The sequence below is a fragment of the Patagioenas fasciata genome, chromosome 1 (genome assembly GCF_037038585.1).
Source record: "Patagioenas fasciata isolate bPatFas1 chromosome 1, bPatFas1.hap1, whole genome shotgun sequence".
NCBI classification, from domain to species: domain Eukaryota; kingdom Metazoa; phylum Chordata; class Aves; order Columbiformes; family Columbidae; genus Patagioenas; species Patagioenas fasciata.
The window spans coordinates 215,209,977-215,227,471 of record NC_092520.1 but is presented as its reverse complement, the minus strand read 5'-3'; the positions used below and the strand labels follow the sequence as shown (position 1 = coordinate 215,227,471).

Below are 17,495 nucleotides of genomic sequence, written 5' to 3'. Positions count from 1 at the left end.
CCAGGAGAGGTGACAGGGACATTGCCCATCCCCTGCGCATCCCTGGGGTGACCCCAACCCCCATGGGGTACGACTGGCACAGGGGTGCATGACAGTGGGTTTATTGTAGAGCCTGGTGCCTCCACGGCGAGGGGCTGAGCAGGGGATGCTGTGTTGGTGCCGCGGGTCGGGGTCCGGGTGCGGTGCCGTGGGGCAGGGGGGGTCCCCTCGGGGTGGGGGTCCCTGCTCACCAGCAGAGCTGCCCCGGGCAGTACTTGTCGATCAGGCCCTGGTAGTAGCTTCGGAGCTGCTGCACGTCCGGCAGCTCCTCCTGCTTGGTGTAGAGGTCGAACTTGCTGTGGGAGCAAGGGGGTCAGTGCTGGGGGCTGCAGAGCCCCCGCAGGCCCCCCTGGCCTCCCCAGCACCCACTTGAGCTCCTGCACCCAGGGCAGCATCTGCAGGTCCTGCTCGGAGCAGAGGTGCCGGTAATCCCCGTGCGCGTGCCAGGGGTAGAAGGAGTGGAAGCGCACCATGTAGAACGCCTGGGGACACGGGACCAGGCTGGGGACATGGGGACAGACGTGCGGATACAGGGACAGGGCTGGGAACATAAGGGTGGGGATATGGGGATGGGGACAGGGGTACAGGGATTGGACACAGGGATGGGGCTGTGGGGATGGGGATGCTGGGTTGTGGCTGGGGATGGGTAGGGATATGGGGATGGGAATGGGGACATGGGGACATGGATGGGGTGGGGTAGGGACATGGGGGTGAGGACACAGGGATGGGGATGAGGACAGGGTAGGGACATGGGGGTGGGGACACAGGGACATGGATGGGGTGGGGTAGGGACATGGGGGTGGGGACACAAGGACATGGATGAGGACAGGGATGGGGACACGAGGGTAGGGGTAGGGACATGGGGGTGGGGACACAGGGACATGGATGAGGACTGGGGTAGGGATATGTGGGTGGGGACACAGGGATGGGGACGTGGGGGCATGAGGACAGGGCAGGGATATGGGATCACAGGGAGGGGGATGTGGGGACATGAGGACAGGGTAGGGATATGGGAACATGGGGATGGGGATGTGGGGACATGAGGACAGAGTAGGGATATGGGATCACAGGGAGGGGGATGTGCCAGCCCAGCCCGGGGTCCCCACAGCCCCCAAGGGTCACGCCCCCGCCCCAGCCCTCACCTCCTTGGGCAGCGCAAAGCGGTTGAACTTCATGACCTTGTACATGTACTCTGGGGGGGACACGTTGCATGTGGGACCCTGCTGTGGTCCCCACACTGGGGGCTCCAGGGCCCAGCATAGGGCGGGTGGGGGAGCTCGGGCACAGCCCCCCCGGGTGCATCAGTTCAGGGGTACAGAGCCCTGTCCACCCCCCGCACCCCCTTACCATCGTGTCCCCAGGACATGAGGACGTTCTCCAGGCCGCAGTGGGGCTGGTACATCCCGAACTCAGTGCTGGAGGGGAGCCAGTGGGGGTCAGGGCCGGACCCCCCCACACCCAGCCCCTTCCCCAGCTGTGCTGCGGTCTGGGGGGCACAACCCTCGGGGCGCCCCATCCCGGGGGTCTCACCTGTACCGGGGGTCCCTGGTGTCGGGGTTGTTGTGGAAGGTGGAATCGCCGAAAACCACCGACTTCTGCACCTTGCAGCCCACGGGGAAGGTGTCCCCCACCACGGCCCACTGCGGGGGTCACAGGTGTCCCGCCAGCCCGGGGGGGTCCCTGTACCCCCGCCTGCCCCCCAACTCACCTGGGGCTCCCCAAAGAGCGCCAGCACCTTCCCCAGGTCGTGCAGCAGCCCCACCAGGTGGAACCAGTCTGGGGGCGAGCGGCACCGTCACCCCCGCGGGATGTGACCCCAGCGGGGGCTCCGCATGGCGGGGGGGGACAGCGGCCCCACCTTTGTCGGGGTGCGCGCGGCGGATGCCCTCGGCGGTTTGGTACGCGTGGAACGAGTTGGGGAAATCCACGTCGGGGTCCGACTCGTCCACCAGCTGGTCCAGCAGGTCCAGGGCCTCCATGGCGCCCATGGTGCGCAGCGAGCAGCTCCCGTACTGCGCGTTCTGCGGGCGGGGGGGCTGGGACCGCGACCCCCGTGCGCCCCCCCGGACCCCACGGGACCCCCGGAGCTGCGTGGGAAGCGGGTGCCGCCCCCCTGGACCCCACGGGACCCCCGGAGCTGCGTGGGGAGCAGGTGCTGCCCCTCTGGACCCCACGGGACGCCCCAGAGCTGCGTGGGGAGCGGGTGCTGACCCCCTGGACCCCACGGGACCCCCCGAGCTGTGTGGGAAGCGGGTGCTGCCCCCCTGAGCCCCACGGGACCCCCCCGGAGCTGCATGGGGAGCGGGTGCCGCCATCCTGCACCCCACGGGACCCCCCAAGCTGCAGGGAGAGCGAGTGCCACCCCCCGGACCCCACGGGAGTCCACGGAGCTGCGTAGAGAGTGGGTGCTGCCTCTCTGGACCCCACGGGACTCCCCGGAGCTGCGTGGGGAGCGGATGCTGCCCCCTGGACCCCATGGGACACCCCGAGCTGCGGGGGGAGCGGGTGCTGTCCCCCTGGACCCCATGGGACACCCCGAGCTGCGGGGGGAGCGGGTGCTGTCCCCCTGGACCCACCGGGACCCCCCGGAACTGCGTGGGAAGCGGGTGCCGCCCCCCTGGACCCCACGGGACCCGCTAAGCTGCGGGGGGGGCGGGTGCTGCCCCTCTGGACCCCACGGGACGCCCCGGAGCTGCGTGGGGAGCGGGTGCCGCCCCCCCGGACCCCACGGGACCCCCGGAGCTGCAGGAGGAGCAGGTGCCTCCCCCCTGAGCCCCACGGGACCCCCTGGAGCTGCGTGGGGAGCGGGTGCCCCACAGGCAGGCTGGGAGGGGGCATTGGGGTGGGCGCTGCAGTGCTGGGGGGGTCTGTGGTGTCCCCCCGCTGTGGGTGGACCCCGGGGGGGCTCACACCTTCTTGCGGACGAAGTCCACGGTCTGGTGGGTGTGCATCTGCAGGTAGGTGTTGTAGACGCGGTCCAGCAGCTTCCCGTCCTGCGGCACAGCGTCAGGCCCGGGGGCTCCAGGGGGACCCCCAACGCCCCTCCCAGCCTGGGGCAGCAGAGCCCCCCGGGCCCCCCTACAGGCAGGATCAGACCCCCCAGCATGGCCAGCGCTGTGCGGCTGGACCCCCCGGCACAGCCTGGTACTACGGGACCCCCCACACCACCTGGTGCAGGGGATCCCCCCCATACCCCTTCCCAGTGCAGGCGATCTCCCCCCATCCCCCCAGTGCAGGGGAGCCCCCCGGTACCGCCCCCGGTGCAGGGGACCCCTCAGTGCCCCGGGGTCACAGCCCCCCAGGCAGCAGCACGACCCCCCCGGCTCACCGTGTAGTTCCGGTACTCGGCCTTGGCTTTGCTGGGCTCGGGCCCCTCACAGGGGTCGGGGTCCTGTGGGGAGAGGGGCCGGGCGGGGTCAGCGGGGCCCGATCCTGCAGGGGGCCCAGCAGCCGTGGGGCGGAGAGGAAGCCCCCAAGGACAGCAGGTGTCTTGGGGGACATGGAGACCAGGACGTGGCCAAAAGAAACGTTGAATGTGCAGCTTTGCACAGCACCGCACAGCATTGCTTGCACAGCACTGCACAGCATTGCACAGCACCGCACAGCACCGCACAACATCATACAGCACCGTGCAGCACTGCACAGCACTGTACAGCACTGCACACCCCGCAGAGCATCATACAATATCACACAGAGCTGCTCAGCACTGCGTGGCACTGCACAGCACTGCACACCATTGCACAGCACTGCGGGGCACTGCACAGCACTGCACACCATTGCACGGCACTGCAGGGCACTTCACAGCACAGCACTGCACATCATTGCACAGCACTGCGGGGCACTGCAGGGCACTGCACAGCACTGCACAGCACGGCACAGCACGGCACTGCGGGGCACTGCAGGGCACTGCACAGCACTGCAGAGCACAGCAGGGCACTGCACACCGTATCACTCGCTGCTGCCCCGCTGCTGGTGTGGGGCATCTGTTCCATTGGGGTGCAGAGAGGGTGGGGGGAGCTGCCCACTCTGCATGGGGGGGCCTGGCCCGGGGTGTCCCTGGTTTTGGGAGCCCCCCCACAGCCCCCGCAGTGAGGCCCAGGGCTGCTGCAGACACCCCCCCCCCCACCCCACAGCCCCGGGGATGGGGGAGGGCAGCCCCCCCTCCTCGCTGGAGCTGCGGGATCCGCCCCCCCCCACGGCACGGCGCTCCCTGTGGGGCTGGGTCCCCTGTGGGGCTGACACCCCCACTGCAGGGATGGCATCACTGGGGGTCCCAGGTGATCCCTGACCCCCCCAAAAGGCGACAGCCCCCATGCTGAGCTGTGTGAGGCCCCCCCGTGCAGAGCTGCAGGGCTGGGGGGTCCCAAGGGCACCGACCCCACGCGGGGGTGATGCTTGTGGGGCTGGGGGCTGCACGGGCCGTCTGGATGTGCCTGGGAGGACCTGCACCCCCACGAGTGGGGTCTGACCCCCAGGTGTGGGGCAATGCGGGTGGGTCTGACCCCCAGGTGTGGGGCGCTGGGTCTCGCCCATACTCACCACGCCGAGGCTCTTCATGCTGCCTGTGCTGGGGGGCGCTGGGCCGTGCCGGGGGGCGCTGGGCTGCGGGCTGTGGGGCGGCCACGGGACCCCCGGTTTTATCCCCGGGGGCGGCGCGGGGGCGGCCCAGCCTGCGCCAGCCGGCGCGGGGGCCATGGGTCACCGGCTGACCTGCCCCCGGTTAATGTTTGAGCCCGCGGCACCGGGCGCGGGGGACGCTGCTCCCCGAGGGGCGCGGGGGCTGGCGGGGAGCCCGGCCCTGAGCTGGGGGTCCCCACATCACAGCCCCAAACTGGGACCCCCAACCCCTGAGCTGGGGGTCCCGGCCATGGGTGGCCCTGCCAGGGGCTGACGGTGGCCCCAGGCTACTGGGCCCCTTGTGAGGGCAAAAGGGGATCCCCCCCGCTGCCCACCCAGCCGTGGTGACCCTGTGGGAAGGGGCCATGGCGTGATCCCCGTGGGGATATGGGGAGAGGGGCCGGAGCAGGCGCCCCCAGCACGGTGAGGGGCTGCGGGCAGCGTTGGGGAGCCAGAGATGGGGTGGGGGGCTGGTGGGGCAGGGCTGTGGGCAGGGGTGCACATCTGTGTGCGGGGGGGTGCAGAACCGTGTGCAGGGGGGTGCAGAACTGTGTGCAGGGCGTGCACATCTGTGTGCAGGGGGGTGCACATCTGTGTTCTGGGGGGTGCAGAACCGTGTGCACGGGAGTGCACATCTGTGTGCAGGGGGGGTGCAGAACTGTGTACAGGGTGTGCACATCTGTGTGCAGGGGGGTGCACATCTGTGTTCGGGGGGGTGCAGAACCATGTGCAGGGCGTGCACATCTGTGTGCAGGGGGTGCAGAACCGTGTGCAGGGGATGCACACCTGTGTACAAGGAGGTGCATATCTGTGGGGGGGGGTACACATCTGTGGGGGGGTGCACAATCGTGTGTCCCACAGTGGGGCTGTGCTGTACCCTACCATGCCCTGCCATGCCATGCTCTGCCATGCTCTGCCATGCTGTGCCATGCCGCACTATACTGTGCCATGCTGTGCCACACTGTGCCATGCTCTGCCATGCTGTGCCATGCCACGCTGTGCCGTCCCATGCCACGCCATGGCCAGGTCAGTCCCTGTGTGCCTGTGCACAGGCAGGACAGGCAGCAGCGGCCCCATGCTCACAGGCACGGGGGTGCAGCCCCCGGCACCATCCTGCACCCTCCCGTGGGAGCCCCAACACGTGCGGCCTCATTTGCTTCCTCCTCACCCTCCTCCTCCTCTCTGGCTCCTGCCCGGACCCACTGGCCTTGTGCCCGCTGTGGGTGCCAGATGGGCAGCGCTGCTGCCACTGGGACGGGCACTGTGCTGCTGTCCCCACTGCATGGGTGTCCCCACCGCGCTGCTGTCCCCTGCATGGCTGTCCCCTGCATGGTTGTCCCCACTGTGTTGCTGTCCCCTACACGGCTGTCCCCGCTGCTCCACTGTCCCCTGCGTGACTGTCCCCACTGTGCTGCTGTCCCCTGCATGGCTGTCCCCTGCATGGTTGTCCCCACTGTGTTGCTGTCCCCTACACGGCTGTCCCCACTGCTCCACTGTCCCCTGCGTGACTGTCCCCACTGTGCTGCTGTCCCCTGCATGGCTGTCCCCTGCACAGCTGTCCCCACTGCTCCGCTGTCCCCTGCATGGCTGTCTCCACTGCTCCACTGTCCCCTGCGTGATTGTCCCCACTGTGCTGCTGTCCCTCGCATGACTGTCCCCACTGCTCCGCTGTCCCCACTGCTCCGCTGTCCCCCGCATGGCTGTCCCTGCCGAGGGGACAGGTGGTGCCGGTGCCCTGTGTGACAGAGCCGGGTGCCCGTGCCCTGCCCGGGGCAGCCCCTCACCCCCATTCCATGCCCATTACTGTGGCCCCGGCACCAGACGTGTCCCCTCCTCGCACGCTTTATTCTGACAAAACCAGATTGTCCCCCGAAGAGGGACGTGCAGTGCCCAGCACCGGTGCTGCTGTGGCGCAGGATCCGGCTCGGGCCCCGCGGGGCTCAGCACGGCCCCTCTGCAGCCTGGGAGCCACCCAAGAGATGGGGGGTGATGGCCTTGGCCAGAGGGGCTGTGCTGGTGTCCCCATGTCCCCCGGCAGCACCGTGCCAGGTCTGGGGGCTGCCCAGGGCTCCGGGGGTCCCAGGGGTGGTCCCTACCTGCACCAGGAGGGACCCTGGCCCTGGAACTTGCTGTGACACCCACGGGACACCTCGTCATGGTCCTGTCCCCGTCCTGCCCCGTCAGCCGGCTCGAGCGAGGGGCAGGACCCCCGGGAGGGAGGAGAGACGGGCCAGGAGCAGCACCCATGGGTGCCCCCCACCCTCACCCAGGGCTGCTGCGGGCTGGGTGCTCCTAGGGGCTCTGGGGATGTGGGCTCTGGGGATGGGGACTCTGGGGATGGGGGGCTCTGGGGATGGGGGTCTTTGGAGATGGGGACTCTGGGATGGGGGGCTCTGGGGATGGGGGCTCTGGGGATGGGGGCTCTGGGATGGGGGGCTCTGGGGATGGGGGCTCTGGGGATGGGGGCTCTGGGATGGGGGGCTCTGGGATGGGGGGTCTGAGGATGGGGGTGCTCCTGAGAGGGACAGGGGTGCTCCTGGGGATCTCTGGAGGGCAGGGGTGAGGGCACAAGGGTGCAGAGGGGGCCGGGCACCCCCACAGGCCGGTGCCAGGGGCTGTATATCCCCGTCCTGCCGGGCCACAGGGGTGACAGCTCTGCCAGGTGACAGTGGCACTCCTGGGGTGTCACATCATGGCGTGACAGGGATACTTGGGGTCCCCTTGTCCCCCTCTACAGGTACCTGTTCCATTCCCCCTGAGCCTGTGGGGGCACAACTTGTCACCAGTGGGGACAGGGGCTGTCCCCAGCCTGCCCACACTGTGCCAGGAGAGCGGGGCCTGGAGGGGACAGGGACAGGAGAGGGGACAGAGACAGGGAGGGGATGGAGCAGGAGCGGGGTGCAGGACCCGGTCCTTCCTCTGCCCCCACGCTTGGGGGTGGTTCCCATCCCCTGGCACCCACCAGCACCCGGCCCCTGTGTCACTGCAGGGTTGTGAGTGGTACCCGGGGGGACAGGGGAAGGGAACAGCACCCTCTCCGGGGAGGACAGGGACCCCGCAAGGCTCCCCAGCCTTGGAAGGGACCCCAATGGGAAGGTGTGGGGGGTTGCCCTGTGCCCCCAACCTGGCTGGGGGCTGGAGCGGGGTCCTCCCACCCTGTCCTTGCAGGACTCCCACCCATGGAACAGCGCTGGGTGGGCACGGGAGGGGGCGCAGAGGGGTGCTGTGGGGCGCTGTGGGGCACAGTGGGGCGCTGTGGGGTGCAGCGGGCTCGCTCCAGCCCTGGCCGTGCGTGCCGTGGCAGCTGCCGGGCTGCTGAGTCAGGGGAGCGTGGCCGGGACCCGGCTCTTGCACAAGGCGCCGGCGCTGCTGCGGTCAGCAGGATCCCCCGCCGCCCCTTGGACCCGCCACCGCCAGTCCCGGCCGGATGGGCCACCACGGGCCACCGCCGGCCACCACGGGCCACCGGCTCCCCGGCCCATGGCCATGGTGCTCTCCGCTCCATGGGGCTCCGGTTGGTGACAGCGCAGGGGCCCCTCCGCGGGGACACTCCCATGGTCCCCAAGTCCCTGGTGGGGTCCCTGCGCCCCCCGAACAGTGCAGAGGGAGCTCAGGCACGTCTGAGTCTGGAAGTGCTTTAGTGGGGGGTTCCGCAGGGGGCACGGGGCCAGGCAGTCCGGTGCGGCCGCCCCCCCTCACCCGTAGCTGTGGGGGCTGTTGGGGTTCATGGGGGACGAGTCCTGGCGCCCCGACTGGCCCATGAGCTGCCAGAGGCGGTGGCTCAGGTTCTGCACCTGGCAGGTGCCCAGCACGCAGCCCACCCGCAGCAGCTGCGGCCGCCCCAGCACGTGCCGGCGGCCCCGCGGGTGCTGGGGGGCCACGGGGGCACTGGGCCGGGGGCCGAACGGGGGCTCCCGGTGCGGCGGGAGCTTCGGGTGGTGCCGCGGGATGAGTTTCGGGTGGTGCCGCGGGATGAGTTTCGGGTGGTGCCGCGGGATGAGCAGTCTGTGCCGGGGGGCCAGGCGGGCACCGTGCCGGGGGGAAAACGGGGGCTCATGGCGTGGGCCGAGCTTCGGGCTGTGCCGCGGGAGCGGGGGCCTGTGCCGAGGGCTGAGCTTTGGTCTGTGCCGAGGGCTGAGCTTCGGGCTGAGCTTCGGGAGCAGCAGTTTGTGCCGAGGGCCCGAGGGTCTGCGTGAAGGGAGCAGCGGTTTGTGCCGCGGGCCGGCGGGCTGAGGCGGGGCGGGGGGCTGCGGTCCTGGCTGCTCCCCGAGGAGCGAGGCCGGCGAGGGTCTCCGGTCCGGGGGCTCCCTGCAAGAGAGCGGCAGCGCGGTCAGGGGGAGCGCCGGCGCCGGGTGTGGGCAGAGCCGTGGCACCGCGGGCAGGGCGGCCGCGCCACACCGGGACAGAGGGTACAGGGCAGGTGGCCGTGCTGTGTCGGGGGTGCCGTGGTGGGCCAGGCAGGCAGCCCCCCAGCCCGGCCACAGGCTGGGGCACCTCGCCGGCCCCCCCGGCCGCTCTGCCCAGGACCTGCCAAGCTGGGAAGAGGAGGTGGCAGCCAAGGACGGGCAGCGGCTACCTGCAGCCGCACACGTACTCCATGCCCCGGCGTCATGCCGCGGTGGCAGGGCCAGCGGGAGCTGCCTGACACGGGCAGGGCTGCGGCCACAGCCCCACCAGCAGGGTGGGACACCCCCGGTCCTCCCATGGGCTCCCCATGGCCTCTCATGGCACCGTGTGACCGTTGCTGCTCACCCCCCACAACCACAGGCACTGCCAGGGCCATGGGGGTACCTGGGGTCCCCAAGCTCCCAGGGGGATGACCCTGCTGCCCCCTCCCCGGGGCGCACAAACGGGGACACCACAGTGCTGCCGGCTCCAGTACAGCCCAGGTTGGCCTCACCCCGCAGAGGAACCGGTGACCCTGCACTGGCAGGGGACCCGCGCGGTGTCATCCACAGCCACCCTGGGTCACTGCCCGGCAGGAATCGGCAGTGCCCGGTGGCGGCGGAAGTGGCACGTGGCTTTGGGGTGGCGTGTGGCTTTGGGGTGGCATGTGGCTTTGGGGTGGCACGTGGCCCAGGTAGCGCTGCCCACGACCCTTCTGCTGCCCGCCCCCGCCCTGCCTGCGCACGGGCACGTACGGCAGCACCCACGCCAGCACCCGCGTGCCCCGGGTTGCACACGCAGCCCCGACTCGCACTCCACCGACCCCCTGCCCCCCATTGCCACCACCGGGTGTGCCGGAGGGCTCGTCCTGGCACGACACAGCTGGGTGGAGGCCAGACGCCACTTGGCCACCAGCCGCGGGAGCGGGGACAGAGGCCAAATTCCTCTGGCCCTGCAGAGACGGGAAGCACCGGGGGGGCCGGCGAGCGCCTGCTGCCCCTTCCCGTCCCAGGACGTGTTTACAGGAGGCGCCCGGTGCCCGGAAACACCGGCAGCCGTGGCACACGGGACTTTCCCAGCCGGCTCGGTGCCAACTCCGGTGCTCCAGCCCTGCGAGCCCCCCCAGCCAAACGGCCCCGTGCGCATCCCGCGGTTCGGCTGCCGGTCTGGAGTTCCCCTCCCTCCCGCGCTTGGCTCCTGCCCCGGCTTGGCCCCGGCTGCCCCGGCACCGCGTGCGCCCGCGCCGGCCGAGCTCCCGGCACATCCGGCTGCGCGTGGGGTCCCATGGGATCGCTGCCGCTCCGGGGCTTCGGGAGCATCGCCAGACCCGCCACAGGGCACCCACCGACCCTGGCGCTGCTGCTGGCTGCACTGGCACCAGCACCTCCCCGCAGCCCCCCCAGTGGTTCCCACACAGCTCTGCCCCCCCGCACTGCTGCCCACCCCGTTCCCACGGCCGTTGCGCTGGCACGGAGCCGGCACCCACGCTCCTTGGCTACGGGCACCCGCGCCTGGGCCCTGGGCACCTGTCCAGGGGGTCCAGCCCAAGAGCCCCTCAAAGCAGCACAGAACTCCCCCCCGGGACTCCCATGTCTCAGGGCCCGATCCCAGGGACCCCCATGCCCCAGCCTATGGCAGACACGCCGTGGCCGTGCCGTCCCGCGGACACGGCAGGAGCCGCACAGCCCGTGCCCGGTGTTGGGTGCCCCAGTCCCTCTGTCCATCCCTGCAGCGGGACGTGGTCCCACGCACGGCCCAGGCGCGGCCCCCTCCTGCGCCCCTGGGAGCCGCTGCGCACAGCGCCGGGCAGGAGCCGCTGCAGATCCCTCCGGAGCCAGACACGGGCTTCCCCCAGCGCTGGCACAGCCCAAACCCGCTCCGCAAGCAGCAACACGCACACCCGCACGCACACTCGCACACACCCGCAGAGCCCGTGCGTGCACACCCGCACGCGCGCACACCCGCACGCACACCCGTGCAAACACACCGATCCACGGGACGTTCGGCCCCAACCCAAGGTGCCTCTCGCCACATGAGGCCCAGGCAGGAGACCCGGGGGACCCTGGCCCCCCATACCCCCACAGCCCCTCGCCCTGCACAGACACCCTGGCACACGCACACCGGGGGTTCCGGCACACACGCCCTCTCCATCATGATGTGAACCGAGAGCTCAGCCACCCTTGCACACCCGCACACCCTGCCCACGCAGTGCACACACAGATCCGGCCCCTGCCCGCTCCCAAACCCGCAGACCAGCCCCACCACCCTGGCACGCTGCACGCCCACCGCCCTGGCCGCATCCTGCCCCCGCCCAGCACTGCTCCCCCATCCCCAGCGGGATGCAGGGTGTCAGGGACCCTTCACCCTGTTCCCAACACCTTGTCCCCCTGGGTCCCCACAAGTGCTGCAGGGACAGGGTGGGGGTCCGGGTGGAAGAGGGTGCTCAGGGGACCCCACACCCTCCCCACAGCTCCTGGAGCACCCACCTGTCCCCATTCCCTGGAGCATTGTCACCCCAGGGAACCTGCCCAGAACCTGCGACTAGTGCAAGGGGCTTCAGTGAGGGGCCGTGTCCCCTCCAGTCGTGGGGACAGCAGGACACACAGACACGCTGCCAGGCTGGGCCCTGCCTGAACCCCGTGGGACCAAGGGAGAGCAGCCAGGGCTGTGCAGCAGTGGGACAGACGGACACGGGGCTGTCCAGCAGAGCCTGGGGCAGGAGTCAGCCCTCGGGCAGGGCCGGGCAGGGGGCACGGAGCCCTTTGGGAACAGGGGCTGGGCTCAGGGGGGCTCGGAGCAGCCGGGCCCCATCAGAGGGTCCAGGGTTGTGTCCTGGGCAGGGGCACGGAGCTGCCTGGCACTGGGGAGCAGGCAGGGGGGCACAGAGCCACCCCATACACGGGTGTGGGCAAGGGGTCTCAGATCTGCCCCATACACAAATGTGGGCAGGGGGTCTCAGATCTGCCCCATACACGGGTGCGGGCAAGGGGTCTCAGATCTGCCCCATACACAGATGTGAGCAGGGGGTCTTGGATCTACCCCATACACGGGTGCGGGCAGGGGGTCTCGGAGCCGCCCCACACAGGGGTGTGGGGTCCCGGGGGGGTCAGGGTGCGGGCTCACCTGCGCTTGGGCGCGCGGCCGTCGGGCAGGGGCAGGCAGGCGGGCAGCTCCAGCAGACACAGCACCAAGCTGATGCAACCCAGCGCCGGGGCTCTCATGGCGGGGCCGGGACAGCGGCTGCGGGGAGAAGAGTCGGGCTCGGGGCTGGGCTCGGGGCTGGGCTCGGGGCTGGGCTCGGCTCCAGCACGCCCGGTGCCCCCGCTGCCCCCCGCCCGTCCCGCAGCCCCGGGGGGGCGGTGCGGGGTCCCCGGGGGTCCCGGCTGTACCTGCGCTGGCTCCGACTCCGCTCGGTGCCCGCTCGGCGCTGCCGCTCCCCGCCCCGGCCCAGGTTAAATATCGCCGGGCCCGGCGCGACGGGCGAGGAGGAGCCGAGCGGCGCGGGAGGAGCCACGGGTGGGGGCAGCCCCGCATCGGCCCCGCACACCCCTCCGGACCCCGCACACTCCCCGGGGCCCGCTTCCCGGCCCCGCCGCTCCCCCAGCGCTGCGGAGCGGGGCCGGGATGGAACTGGGGAGGGGTCCGGGTGTACCAGGATGGGACTGGGGAGGGGTCCGGGGGTACCAGGATGGGATTGGGGAGGGGCCCGGGGGTACCAGGATGGGACTGGGGCGGATTCCAGGGATACCGCGATGGGACTGGGGAGGGGTCCGGGTGTACCGGGATGGGACTGGGGAGGGGTCCGGGTGTACTGGGATGGGACTGGGGAGTGATTGGGAGAGCTGTCCAGGGGGCTGGGATGGGATGGGCTTGGGGAACCCTCTGGAGGGAACAAGATGGAGCTTGGGGAGCCATCCAGGGAATCCGAGCCGGGGTTGGTGCGGGGTGGGGCACCCCCAGGCCCCCCGCCAGCCCCCTCCTCAGCACCTGCGCCCCGGTGCCTGTGGCCAGCCATGGCAGCGGGCCCACGGTACGCAGCGCCGGCCCCTGCCAGGCCCCATGAGCCGTCCTGTGCCACGTCGTGTTGCACTCAGCCCTGCCGAGCCCCGCTGGGTGCCTCCTGCCCAGCTCCGGGGCGCAGAGCCCATCCCCAGGGGCTCCCCGACACTCCTCATCCCACACTCTGCCTCCCACTGCCATACTGGGGAGCTCGGGGGGGGACAGATCCCCCCAGCTCCACTCGCTGCTCCTCATGCTTGAGTGGCAAATCCAGGCTGGAGGGCCAGGGCCGCATCCTGCCTCCCTTCCCCGGGCTGCGGGAAACCCAGTGCAGCCCAGTATCTCCAGTTCAGCCAGCCCCTCCTCTGCCCCATGATGCCTGGGAGCCCTGTCCCCTGGGGGGCAGCACCCTGACAGCCCCCAGCGGGGCTGGAGCTGCTCGCCGGGACGTGTGTCTGCACGCACCTTCTCCCGGGGCTAAGTCAGGTTAATGTTTTTAAATATCACATGGGGCCTTTTAAAACAATTAAGGAATGCGATCCGCAGAGCTCAGACCAGTCCCGGCGTTCCCCTGCGAGGAAGCAGCTCGCCGGAGCCGGGGCTGTGCGGAGCCACTGCTGGGGGCTCCTGGGGCGCTGCTCCCCGAGCCGGGCAGCCAGAGCTCAGCAGGGGAGGGGTCCCCACTAGTCCCCCTCTCTGGGTTCCCGCCTCTTGCTCTGGGATGGGGTCTGGGTGTCCCCGGTGCCCATGCTGCTGGGACAGGGCGAGGAGCCCCCAGCACCCCAGCACGTTCGGGACGGGGTCCGGGCACGAGGGCGGGGGTGCCCGCACCTCCTCCCCTGCTGCTCCCCCCACTGCAGCCTCCCCAGGCCGAGGGGCCGGGGGCCTCCGCATGCTCCAAATCGCTGGGATTCTTCCGCATTATCAGGACACAAAGGCTTCAAACACCCGGTTCTCGTGCAGGGGGATTTGCGGCAGCACCTGATCGTGGGGTGACTGGGACGGGGTGGGGGGGGACAGGGACACCCCCCTGAGCAGGGCTGCGGGTCCAGCCCTGGCCCGAAGCGGCACAGCCTTTCCCCAGCACTGTGGCCCCCGCTTCCCCACGCATGTCCCGGGGGGAATTTCTGCGGCGTGTCGGGCTCTTCCGCTTGTTTGTTGCTGGATTATCCCAGTAAGGGAGAAACCCGGCACGAAAACAACACGGCAGAGCCGCGGGCAGTGCCGCATGGGGCTGAGCACTCGGCATGGCCTTGGCACGGCACATGTTGCCGTGGAGAACAACGCACCGAGCCCCTGCCCAGAGCTCATGGCCACCGTGGCACCCCCACGCGCCGCTCCCCGGTGGGATGTCACCCTGCGGCCTCCGGGGCTGAGTCCTGGCACGGCTCCGTCACGGTGCCGGCACTCAGCCATGGCCGTGCTGTGCCGTGCCAGGGGTCCGGGCTGGGGCTCACCCCCAGGCCTGCCCGGGACCCTGTGTGGGTCCCCATCCAGGGCAGTGCCAGCCACTGCCACCCCGGGGACAAACCAGGGCCACCGGAGTCAGCAGCACCGACACAAGCCTGTGTGGCAGGAGGGGGCTCTGCATAATCAGCGTTTGCTTAACGCAGGTTCTGAGGGGGGAGCAGCCCTCGGGGTCCCATCACCCCTTCCCACACAGGGAGGACAGGAGCGGGAGGCCGAGGCTCAACTGGGACCCCCGGCCGTCTCGGTTCTGCAGTTCCAGGCGCTGACGCAGAGAAGCAGCAGCAGAAGGTCTCTCCACCAGCCCCCGCCCCAGGCTGAGCCCCCGCGGTCCTGCAGCAAGGGCAGAACCGGGATCCCTGCCCTGCTCGGGAATCACCGCTCCTGGGCGCCGGGAAAGCCCCCGGGTCCTGCTCCACCGCCCGCAGCCATCCCGGCAGCGCCCACCGCCGCGGCGGCAACCGGCGTCCGGGCTAGCCCCGCGCCCGGGGCCGCGCCACCGCCGACCCGCACCGGGAGCTGCCACCACCCCGGCAATTCTGGGGACAGGCAGCGCTCGCCCTCTCCCTCTGCTCCTCAGGGGCAGTCTGGCTTCCAGCCGTGGGAATCAATTGCTAAGTTTCAATTAGCTTAATTGCCTCCTGGCTGAGGCCCCGGGGGAGGGTGGGGGGCCGAGAGCAGCGGCCGCAGCCCCGCTCCGCTCTCCCGCTCGCCAAAAAGCGGGACCGGGAAAAGGAAAAGGAGCGGGGTGCGCTGCGCCCCCGGCACGGCCCAAGGGCACCCTCGGGAGGAATGAGGGGAGAGGCAGAGCGAGGTCCCTGCCCAGCGGTCCCCGGGCAGGGGCTGCACGCTGAGGGGCCGGTACCCCATCCCCAAGTCCCCCTGGGGCCCTCACGGCCGTGTCCCGTGGGCACCCCCAGTTCTCCAGGGCAGCAGCATTGCTTGGGGGTTAGCAGAGCGTGGAGCGATGGGGACTGTCCGGGGTAGGAGGTCTGAACCGCAGAGCCCGTTCCCGGGCCACGGCCACGCGTGATGCGGGGGAGCAGGAGGGTGAACGCTTTACCCGCACCTGCCGGGCCAGGAGCGATGGGTGCGGGAAGGGGCAGCACCTGCCCCGGCCACGCCGCCCGGGCGCCGATTCACCCGGGGCTTCTCCTGGTCCCCACCTGGATGTTGCGCTTCCCCCACGTCGTAGCCTCCCCCTCCCCACGGTAGAGCCCCCCACCATGGCGAACCCCCCATCACATCGTGGCTGAGCCCCCACGGGAGGCAGCGGGGCGGAGCTGTGCGGGCGCGGGGGATGCGCTGGGGGCGCCGCTGGGGAATCCCCCGCCGAGCAGGGAATCTGGGGAGTTGTCCCCAGGAGCCCCATGGCCACCCGCCAGCGGCTCTGCCGGGGAGGGGACCGGCGAACGCGTCCCCGAAACCCGGCCGCATCGCCCGGTGCAGACAGAGATGCCCCGGGGTGAGGGCTCTGCCCACCCACGGAGCCAAACGCCTCCGAGCACCCCGAAAGCTCGTGTCACCATCCGCAGCATCTCAGCTCCGCTCCCGGCTCCGTTCCCACTGTCCCACCTGCTCCGCTGCCTGCGCCCTGCCCGCCCCTGCCTGCAACCGCACTCCGGGGACTGCGGGGCCGAGCATGGCCGGGACCCCCGGCCCATCAGTCCCCCCGCAATGGGGCTGGGGGAGATGCTGAGGCCCCCGAGGACGCGGGGGGTGCCCGGCCCCGAGGTACCCGCGGCTGCTGTGTCCCAACAGCGTTCCCAGAACGCTCCACGGACACGGACACGCGGGGCTGCTCTCCCGCTGCCTGGGGGCACAGCGGGTGCCCTGTCACCCGTGTCCCACCCCGGGCAACAGCCCCAGCTCCCCCGGCCCGGCTGTCCAAGCCGCTCGGGGCTGGGAACGGCAGGGCCGGGGCACAGGGACATCCTTACCCGCCACCGCCCCGCGCTTCCCGCGGGGGTTAAACCCAAACGAAGGGTTTGTGAGCTGGTAGCTGACAAGGGGGTACAGGGCAGACCCCCCCCGCTAGTGCCAGAGCCTCCCTGCCCCACCGCCGGGGCGCGGGGTGGGAAGGGGGTGCGGGGGTTCGTGGGGGGCGGCCGGAGGAGCGCAGGGTGCTGGGGGTGGACGAGACTGTCAGGCTGGATCCCTGCTGGGGTCTACGGGGGGTGCTGGGTGCTGGGGGGACGCTGCTCGCTCACGGTGCGGGCCCCGGATCAGCTCTGTGGCAGGAAAACGGCGGCAGAACATCCCTAGGGTCCTCAGCATCCCCACCATAACCAGCGTCCCCAGCATCCTCAATATCGCCAGTATCCCCAGCATCCTCAGAGTCCCAAGCATTCCCCGTGTCCCCACAGAAGGGACCAGCCCTGGGGACAGCGGGGAGAGGGGCACAAAGCACTGCTGGTGGGACGAGAGCCGGCCATGGGATGCGGGGCAGGGAGTGGTGGGACACTCGCCCGTGTGCTGGGGGTCCCACTGCACGTGGGCTCGGGGATGTGGGCGCAGGCTCTGGCCAAGGCTGTGGGCAACAGGTTGCCGGGGGCTGTGGACAGATCCATCTGCTCCCAGCCCTGCTCCCGTTTATGTGGTTCCCCATGGGGGGCTGTGGGGGGCAGCTCTGGGACCCAGATCCCCAGGTAGGTGTGCGGCCTGGGACCCCCTGCCCTCCACCACAGGGATGGGGACCCCAGCACAAACCCTGTCACCCACACTCCAGGTGGGACTGGGACTCCCTCCAGCCGCAGTGGCCATGGGGCCACAGGGAGCCCATGGCAATGTGGCACTCATGGGTGCGGCGGGGCTGGGGACTCACAGCACGGTGCGGGGCATGAGCCTGGCATCACCCACACCACGGTGGTCCCGCAGCTGACTGTGCCCCACCGCAGGATCCAACCCAACGCGGGTGGCTTGGGGTGTCAGGGTGGGGAGCTGTGGGGCTGTGGCTGGCCCTGTCCTGGGGACCTGGGGCTGTGGCT

The 17,495-nt window shown here is 70.7% G+C and overlaps 2 protein-coding genes across 2 annotated transcripts; both read right to left on the bottom strand.

Annotated features, from left to right (window-relative positions):
• Nucleotides 1-85: 85 nt before the first annotated feature.
• On the bottom strand, nucleotides 86-4,749 carry MIOX (myo-inositol oxygenase). Its single transcript, XM_065855681.2, has 10 exons — nucleotides 4,579-4,749; nucleotides 3,368-3,430; nucleotides 2,952-3,032; nucleotides 1,898-2,060; nucleotides 1,748-1,815; nucleotides 1,570-1,679; nucleotides 1,387-1,454; nucleotides 1,182-1,231; nucleotides 409-521; nucleotides 86-335 (listed from the first exon to the last, which is right to left on the bottom strand). Exons 1-10 carry the CDS (start codon nucleotides 4,732-4,734, stop codon nucleotides 227-229), a joined length of 981 nt encoding a protein of 326 aa, XP_065711753.2. The 5' UTR covers nucleotides 4,735-4,749; the 3' UTR covers nucleotides 86-226.
• A 1,733-nt stretch (nucleotides 4,750-6,482) lies between these two features.
• On the bottom strand, nucleotides 6,483-12,620 carry ADM2 (adrenomedullin 2). Its single transcript, XM_065856061.2, has 3 exons — nucleotides 12,432-12,620; nucleotides 12,166-12,282; nucleotides 6,483-8,964 (listed from the first exon to the last, which is right to left on the bottom strand). The coding sequence occupies exons 2-3, from the start codon at nucleotides 12,261-12,263 to the stop codon at nucleotides 8,352-8,354; spliced, it is 711 nt and encodes a 236-aa protein (XP_065712133.1). The 5' UTR covers nucleotides 12,264-12,282; nucleotides 12,432-12,620; the 3' UTR covers nucleotides 6,483-8,351.
• Between the last annotated feature and the right edge of the window lie 4,875 nt (nucleotides 12,621-17,495).